Raw genomic sequence first — 8,551 nt, forward strand, 5'->3', positions numbered from 1 at the left:
TGAGAGTTTACATCATTTAAAGAATGCGGTTTGGACCATTACTGAAGAAAATTTACATTAGTGTGAAAAAATTTAATTTCTGTTGTTTTTGTGTGAATTTTCATTAAAAAACTGAAGGGACTGCTGGCTCACAGTTAACAGCTGATGAAAAATGGACGGATGATTTCAGCAACCACGTAACGTGTATTATGGTCCTATGAACTTTTTAATAATCACGATCTCTCTGCTGGGCGTCTCTCTGCAGATGGGAAGGTGTTCGCCCTGGGCGGAATGGGAGCAGACACAACGCCTCAGGCTTTTGTTAAAGTCTACGAAGCAGAGAAGGATCAGTGGCAGGCCACCACCTCCATGCCTACGCCACGCTACGGAGCCACACCCTTCGTAATAGGAAACAGAATTTACGTGATGGGTAAGATAACGCTACAACATTCACTCTCTCTGCATTCACTGGCTTCTGTCATGATGATTCTCTTAAACTCTCCAAGCAGTCATATCCAAATTGATGTATTTTTGCAAAACTGATATAGAAACATTTTCTTTTTTTTTACATCACCCCAGTTTGTGTACAGCAGCAACGCATTCATTTGTTGGCACTTGTATTCTTTGACAATGTGCAGCTGTGTGTATGAAGAAACTTTTGCACACATTTGTAATTTAAACTCTAATTTTGATTTCTGGAACTGAGTTCTTGAGAAAGGTCCAATCTTTCACAAATGTTGGTGGTACATCTGGGTTTGGCAAACGGATCAGTTTTATCATCTGTTTTTGTTTCCATTCAGATATTGACACGGAGCTGAGACCAGGGGATGTGTGGCTGTTGCTGCACCACAAACCTCTCAGTTTTGACTTTATCTGTCTGGCACTTTCCGAGCTGCGAAACTCACTGATAGAAAGAGAAAAACGTGTTTCTCAGGTTGAAGAAACACTCAAAATCTTTGTACAGTAGCCTCTAGTAGTGGTGGGCTTCTGCTAAGGGCTGCTCTGTAGATAAAGAAAAACAGGCTGTATCTGTTAAGCGACTGACATTGAGTTTCCATCTAAACTTTTCTTTTTTTCAAGAAGACTGCTTGCTCTTTCACACTGGGTAAATTCTTAACTATCCCCATATATTGGCTTGAACTTTCCATTAGAAGCACAATTTCACTTTTGTACCCTGTTATCACTGAATGAAGACCCAACAAGGATCATACAAACCAACTGGATACTGATGAATCTTGCAAGGTCTTGGCTTGTATATCAGGACTTCAGGAACAACAAGCTTTATAGTTTGTCATTGTCATTTTTAGTTGGTTTTAAATAATCCAAATGCAGATACGCGAGAAGGTTAAGCTGAACACTTTTATGAAAACAAAAGTAGAAACAATCAGCAGATTGCTGGTTCGATCCCCGCTCCACCTGCCTCTTGTTCTTGGGCAAGACACTTCACCCGCCCTGCCGTGGTGTTGGTAACAGGGCCTGGTGGCCGTAAGCGTGAGTGTGTGTGTGAATGGGTATACAAGTACAAAGCCAAAGCCAAGCCAAAAATGGAACATGGAGCGTAGGGAGAGTCATGAAGATGATACTGGGAGGAACCAGTAAGGGACAATGAAACTGGTAAGCTTAAAAAATGAGGCATGAGTAGACTCAGACAAAAAAGCAGAAAAAAATCTGGGGACGAGAGCAAACTGGCAGACTGAGGGAAGGAGTGCTTAATGTGTGTATTAATAAATACTTGATGGCTGAACTACGACTCAAGGAGGGAACAAATCAGGGGGAAAACAAGGACACAAAACTGAGAGCCAAGTCCAAATACACAAAAAGCAGAACATGCGCATAAGCTAAGAAACTATACACAAAGGAATGACCTGGTAAAACGAGACCTTGAGCAACAATGAATATAACAGAACATGGTCTGATGAAAATAAACAATAACTGAGTTTCCATTACAAGTGTGAGCTAAAGTTGTCAATACTCCGCTAATGTCAGAGAAACACAATTAAAATCACACGTTGAGCAGTCATCTGTGACATGTCAATGTCATTTACTCACTGACATGTACAGGTTGACGGCACTAAGGCCCTCCTCCTGGCTCTGATTGGTTGTTTTTGTCTGAGCAGGTGGCTGTAGGACCACAGGGAGAAAACAGAGGAGATTGATTTTGTCACAGATCATCTGTCCCAACAACAAATATGTAAAAGACATTTTTGTAAAAGTTATATGCTGCAGTTTTAATGTGCAAAAACTGACTGGCATGTTGAGCTGAAGTTTCTTAAAGTCAAACATGTTGAAAGTTTCACAGGTAATGTACCTTGAATGAGAAGGTTTAGAACTCCTATCCTACAGCCGTGCTGTGTAATAAGGAAACAAGATGACATGTGTTCAATTTCAGACTTAATTTTAGTCATTAGAGACTTAGACTTAACTTACACTTGGTGAAAAGGACATGTGAACATCTCTTTTTTCTTAAAGGTAAAGCATTTCTTTAAACTGACTCAGAATCTGAGCTGCCAAATCTTTTGTCCTTTACTCTTGTTTCTTTGCCCTCTTCCAGGCTTTAAATAGGAATCCCACAGAGTGCGACACACAAAGACAAAACCTTTTTACCCGCCTGTCAAAGTTGTCCGAGGCTTTACTCATCTTTACTCCTGACAGCAACGCTGCGGGATTTACGAGCCACCAAATGAAGTACCCTGTGCTGGGTTTCAGTTTGTGTCTGTGTCTTGCTTCGCCGCGCTGGTTAAAAAATGGGATTCTTTTTGAAAACGCTCCATAAAAACAATGTAGAGAGATGAGCTCAGGAAGCTAATCCATCTTAGTAACAGTGGAGTTAATGATGCCCGGCCAGCGCACAAGGCAGAGAAGGATGGCTGGTTTAAAGTGCATCCTCGGAGTCATGGCTCACACAAGCCTGGTATACAGATGATCTAATCTGTTTATCTACAAATCTATGGGGATATTTATGCCGCTAATTTCATAACCGCAAATCCTGATTATTACGTCTCCATTATTATCTTACTTCAGTTTGCCGTCCCCTCCACCGCTAAGCATTGTGATTGTGAAATGTTTTTCCTATCTGGTGCACTCACGCTGTTTCTTCACCTGCTGCTCCTGGGGGGCCGTTTCAGGATCAGTGGGTGTCTGAACCCCCTTCGGTTTAAATTTCACCACTTTTCAGTAACTTGACTTAAAAGGGCAGTATTATGTGTTTGCTAGGAACGTAGTGTCATTTTATAGCACAAACAAGTAACTGTGTTTCCTGCAGTTGTCATAGATATGATATGAAATATGGCTTAAAAGAAATTTTACTTGTCATTTAAAGCCTTGAAATTGGGCCTTTCTGAAACTCCGCCTTCAGGAAGTTATCATAACTTGACTCCTCTGTTAGTCCTTTAACATTATTTTTACAAGTGTTGCACTGAGAAGTATCTCAGACAATGAGATCAGCAGATGAACAGTTCCACCAGGTGTTAGCTCATTTCTGAGCTGAGTTGCAGGGAACAACTGCTCTGTGAGGCGGAAACTGCAGCCTTAAAGGCAGAGCTAGGTCCACCCAGGCGTTTTACACAGCTGAATGGTTGCCACGGGAGATTAAAGGATTTCTCAAAAATACCTGAAAGAACCAAAGTAACACTCCAGGTGTGTTTGTGATGAGGGAATAACATCACAACCTGATGTAAAGCTGAAAAAAGTAGATTTTTACATAATACTGCCCCTTTAAACATCAGGCTTCACTGTGGGAGAGCCGAGAAAATATGGTCTCAATTTCTATGAATGGCTCTTCAGGTCAGGGATGATGGTCAGATTCAAGGATCAACTTCCTCAGTGTAAGTACACAGTGCTGTCTATGATCTTATCCTCAATGTGCACGACATGAGGTGTCAATAAATTAAGCTAATGAAAATACAGAAATTTTCAGTCTAATTTTAGAAGAAGCTTTTGAATTTCAGCGGTTTCCATTAGAGGAGCTGAAAAAATATCAATTCTAATTACAAGTCCTAGTCTTGGCAATTTTAAATGTATTGAATATGCTCAAAAATCAATTTTACTCAGCTTAATATTTCACAAAATTATATTTTGAATAATTATCTATTTATTTATTTAAGAAAAAGCCAGGCAGCTAAGCTAGCCTAAAACTGGTAATTTAAGTTGCAGAATGTTTGCACAAACTTTGTTTTGTTCTAATATAAACTGATGGAATCTGAAACCGAGCGGAATCTTATCATTGTTTTTCATTTGTTTACTTTGTCTTTTCCTCTTCTTAGTTGTTGCAACCTGAAAAAAGCAGGAAACACTCTACATTAAGCTGTAATGCATGCAACACCCGGCTGTCACCAGGGCACATGGGGTGACTGCCACTCTCTGTGCTGCCGTTGGCAGCCCTGATGGAGAAGAAACGAGGCTAGACACCCGACTACCTTGCAGACTTACTAGCATTCAGTCAGACTGTGGGGAACTAAAAGGAATTTGTCATGAGAAATGTAATTGGCTGGCTCAACTATGAAATTTTAACTGTCTGTGAAGTGTGCATGCAGAGTTTGCGTGGCTCATAGAATACGCACAACACACCCCAATACGTGGGAGCATTTACTGGCTTCCAGTTTATTTTCAGAATTATGTTGAATATGTTAATGTCTGTTTTTTAAAGGTTTTGTCAGGTCTAGTGGCCTTTATTTGACAATCAGACAGGAAAGTGGGTTGGGAGAAACAGGGAAAACATGTGGCAAAGGTCAACGGCATGAAGGCTTTTAATGCCATAAATGGCCGTAACACATTTTATCTCTCAGAAATTCTCTCCTTTCATGAACACGGTGTGGCATTGAGGTTAAACGACCAAAAGCTGACAGAATACAAAGTGAACACTATAATCATCTTAGAAATGCACTGTGAGCGATTCAGTAGGTTCACACAGGTGAGCAACAAGGGTTAAAGGTACAAACAGTACTTTGTTCTTTTGGCGTCACAAAAGTCTGTGGATGTTGTGAAGCGTCTAAATAATTATAGGTCCATTGTGTTGTTGCGCCAAAATTTCTATCTTTCACATAAAATCTCCCAAAATGCACAAACAAAGCATGAAAAAGTCAGAGAGGTATGCATAATTTTGGCAGCAGTTCAAAAGTCTCGATGTAGAATATTGATCTAACATCCGAATAACCTGCTGATTCACACAGTGCTCACATCCACAGTATTCTGCCGCATTCAACCGATCCTTTTTCTCTGAATCTCTTTCCTTTCTCTCACGCTAATGCTTCCCACTCAGTTTGACTCTTTGTCTCACTATCAGTATTGATCTCCATGTTATCCTGCCCACTCCAGCTGACCCCCTTCCACTTTCTTCTTCCACTCCTCCACATTCTCCTCTTTCAGCCACTTCTCTCTGCAATTTCTTTGTCACTCCCTCATTTGCCTCCTTTTTTGCTGTGATTTGCTCCCTCTTACCCTCCATTGATCTTTCTCTTATCTCGTAGCCCCTAGCAACTGCATCTTGTGTGTTTTCTACCTTTCAGCACCTTTTCCTCAGTTCTTCTCCTCCCCTCTCTGTTGCACAAAATCCACCCTGTTCGCTCAATGCCTGATTAACATACTACTTTGTAGTAGAGTTTTCCAAGGTTAAGTTATGATTTATGAAGGTAAATAACTAACCCTAGTTATTTACTCCTAGGGGAGCACCCTGCTGCTGCGCTTTGCTCTTCAACTTGAAATGAAATGTGGTCTCAAAGCTGTTCTGCATGCTTGGTAGATTTTGATATAAATGCCACTGAAACAAAGTGACAGTGGAAGACGATAAAGAGTGAAATTTCAAGCAGTAGCAGTGGCAGAAGTTGTCTAGCTGTTCTTTGTACTTTTACTCTAATAAATGCCAACCTTCTTGGAAGTTCATTCGGTTTTAAATGAGGTACACCACAATTTGATGACACTTTTTTATACTCTAATCCAGCGATACACGAGGCTTTAGAACCCCAGTAAATCTACAGCTGCGTTTCCACTGACTATACGGAAACACGCTGAATGGAAAAACTCCAATTTTGGAAAAACAAAAAAAACAAAAAAACAATCATGTTTTGGCTGTATCGAAACAGATATATATTGCAGAACTGCAATAAATACACTTTTTCACATCACATGAATCTCAAGATCAACAGCTGGATGTTACTGCTGCCGAAAACAATGAAGATGACAGAAAGTGGTTGGAGGATGATGGAGCGACATGCTTTCTGATGACTTTTTCACATGTGATTTTAATTGCGTTTCTTATTTAATGAAAACACTTACAATTGCAAAACTGTGTTTTTTCAACAGTAGTGGAATATCAGCAACACTTTTTTGCATATTTATAATGGAAACGCAGCTAGTGACACAAAAGACTGATTGCCAATTTTCACAAACAGCTGACGTCTGTTGGATTTCACAAGCAGGCACGAGGTTTGAGGACGATTGGTCAGGCATGGCTGGTTTGGATACGTTTTCCCTCCTAATACTGAAATATCATCATTTGGAAACCACATTTAGTATTTTGCCAGATTATCTTCATATTGACCTTGAATTTACTTGATGATCTGAAATGTATAAGCGAACAGAAAAGGAAAAAATCAGAAGGAAATGCGTGAAAGAGGGAATACTTTTTTACATTAGTGTAAGATGACATTATGTCTAATATAAAAAGAAAATATGTTTTTATAAGTCTTCCTCCTCCTCCAGGTGGTCGTCAGGGAAAGATGCCAGTAACGGCACTGGAGGCTTTCGACCTGGAGATGAAGAGCTGGACTCGGTTCCCCTGCATCCCGAGCCGCAGGGCGTTCTCATGCTGCGCTACCAACGAGCGCAGCCTGTTCAGCCTGGGTGGGCTCCAGCAGCCGGGGCCTCATAATTTCTACTCCCGACCTCACTTTGTCAGCACTACGGAGGAGTTTGACCTGGATCAAGGTATGTGGTTATTTAACGGTATGTATTAACATTAAGGCACAATTATTTCACGTTAAGCTAATTTACAGGTATATTTTATGAAAGGTACCTTACATACCTACCTACATATGGCTACCATTTTGGTCCAACTTTTACTCTTTACATTCCATCTCTCTCACTCTCCCTCTCTTTTTCTTTCCCTCCCTGTGAGAGTGTCAGATTTCCATTAACACACTGCTCAATGTAAATTAAACACTGGTGTTCTCATTATCCAATTGGTGCAATGAATGTGCCCAATCTCATGCAACACATAGCTGTGTAAGTGCTAGCTACCTTACTTTTAATGAATGCACTCAAACTCATATTGGCTTTTCCCTCCGAATATAAGAATTTTATAGTGGTTATATAAAGTTTATATAAAGCATGAAGAAACTGTTGGAAGCTGGTTGCCGTGATGATTTATTTACATGCTGCAGTTTTCAGTGGATACTCCGACAGTCCTGAAAGGTTTAATTAATTTGACTATGGGAGACCAGTGACCTGTAATCTGTCTGCTACACACTTGAACACGTTGACATTTTCACGCTGCATGAGTATACTTAACCTTTTCCATTACAGAATACTAAATTAAGATGCCTTCTCTGCAGTCATTATCGCTTCCCTGAAAAAGTTCAGAAATTAATGTTGCTGTTGTTTTTTTTTATTCAGTTTTTGGTACATTTGCTACTTGAACTTTTCTCAGCTTTCAAAAACATAGTGTGAACAAAAAAATAAAGCTTTTCATAATGTCACCATAAGGAAACTAATCAGTCTTGTGAGCCTTCGGGCTGAATGCGTCACAGATTCAGACACACACAAGACATTTTTCTCAGACATTGACGACAGATATTTTTGATGTTCTACTAAGGAATTACAAACAGAAAATATTTGCTTTATGTATGTTAACATTTCTTGCTGAAGCAAGAACTCATGGGATTTCTAAGCTGATACTTTTCTAACTTCCCCTTGCAGCCAGCTTTACTGTAAGGATAATGTTGACTTACAGTTAAAAGGAATCGACAAAAGGAGACGGTTTCAACTGTTTTTTATTTTTTTTTATTTTATCTCTTGTTTACAGTGATAATACTAGCAACAGTGTAGTTTCTGTTAGCTAAATGTATGTCCACTCTCCCTGCTGCAAATGTTTCTGTTGAGTTAAATTGGATCTCCTTCACCCAGTATAACTTCAGTGGTTACAGCCCAAGAACTCCAGTGGGTTTTATGATTATTAGCAGGTAAAATTTCAACAATATTTAGCGACATACTTTTAAAAAACACTGGTTGGCTTCTCTTGGTCAAAGGGTTAGTGATTAATCTGATGCTGTATAAAATTAGCAACATGCACTTTAATCAAAATAATACATCTCATTAGTTCCGGGTTGAATTCCCTGTTCATACCTTCAAAACTAAATAATTTTTTGGTCAAAAAGTCAACAAGATATTCAAACATATAAGCTAGTAAAACCTTATATTTTGTCCGACAGTGAACAGGAGGTGAGTAGTTGCAGCTTTTCTCACACCTGTCATCAGTCAGACATTAAATAATTAAATAATGTCTCCTGTTAAGGCTCAAAAGGTCCAAATAATCAGTGCTTGGCTTTGTTTTGCATGACTTTCAATTAAAAACTCATTT

At 39.5% G+C, this 8,551-nt stretch overlaps 1 protein-coding gene across 1 annotated transcript; it reads left to right on the forward strand.

Annotated features, from left to right (window-relative positions):
* The first annotated feature begins 223 nt into the window (after positions 1 to 223).
* Positions 224 to 7,187, forward strand: LOC106942780 (kelch domain-containing protein 8B-like). The gene is made up of 2 exons (XM_015026116.1): positions 224 to 409; positions 6,676 to 7,187. Exons 1-2 carry the CDS (start codon positions 271 to 273, stop codon positions 6,927 to 6,929), a joined length of 393 nt encoding a protein of 130 aa, XP_014881602.1. The 5' UTR covers positions 224 to 270; the 3' UTR covers positions 6,930 to 7,187.
* Positions 7,188 to 8,551: the final 1,364 nt, after the last annotated feature.

This window comes from Poecilia latipinna, unplaced genomic scaffold (assembly GCF_001443285.1).
Source record: "Poecilia latipinna isolate Pla-1442-1.1 unplaced genomic scaffold, P_latipinna-1.0 Scaffold4551, whole genome shotgun sequence".
In the NCBI taxonomy this organism is placed as follows: Eukaryota; Metazoa; Chordata; class Actinopteri; order Cyprinodontiformes; family Poeciliidae; genus Poecilia; species Poecilia latipinna.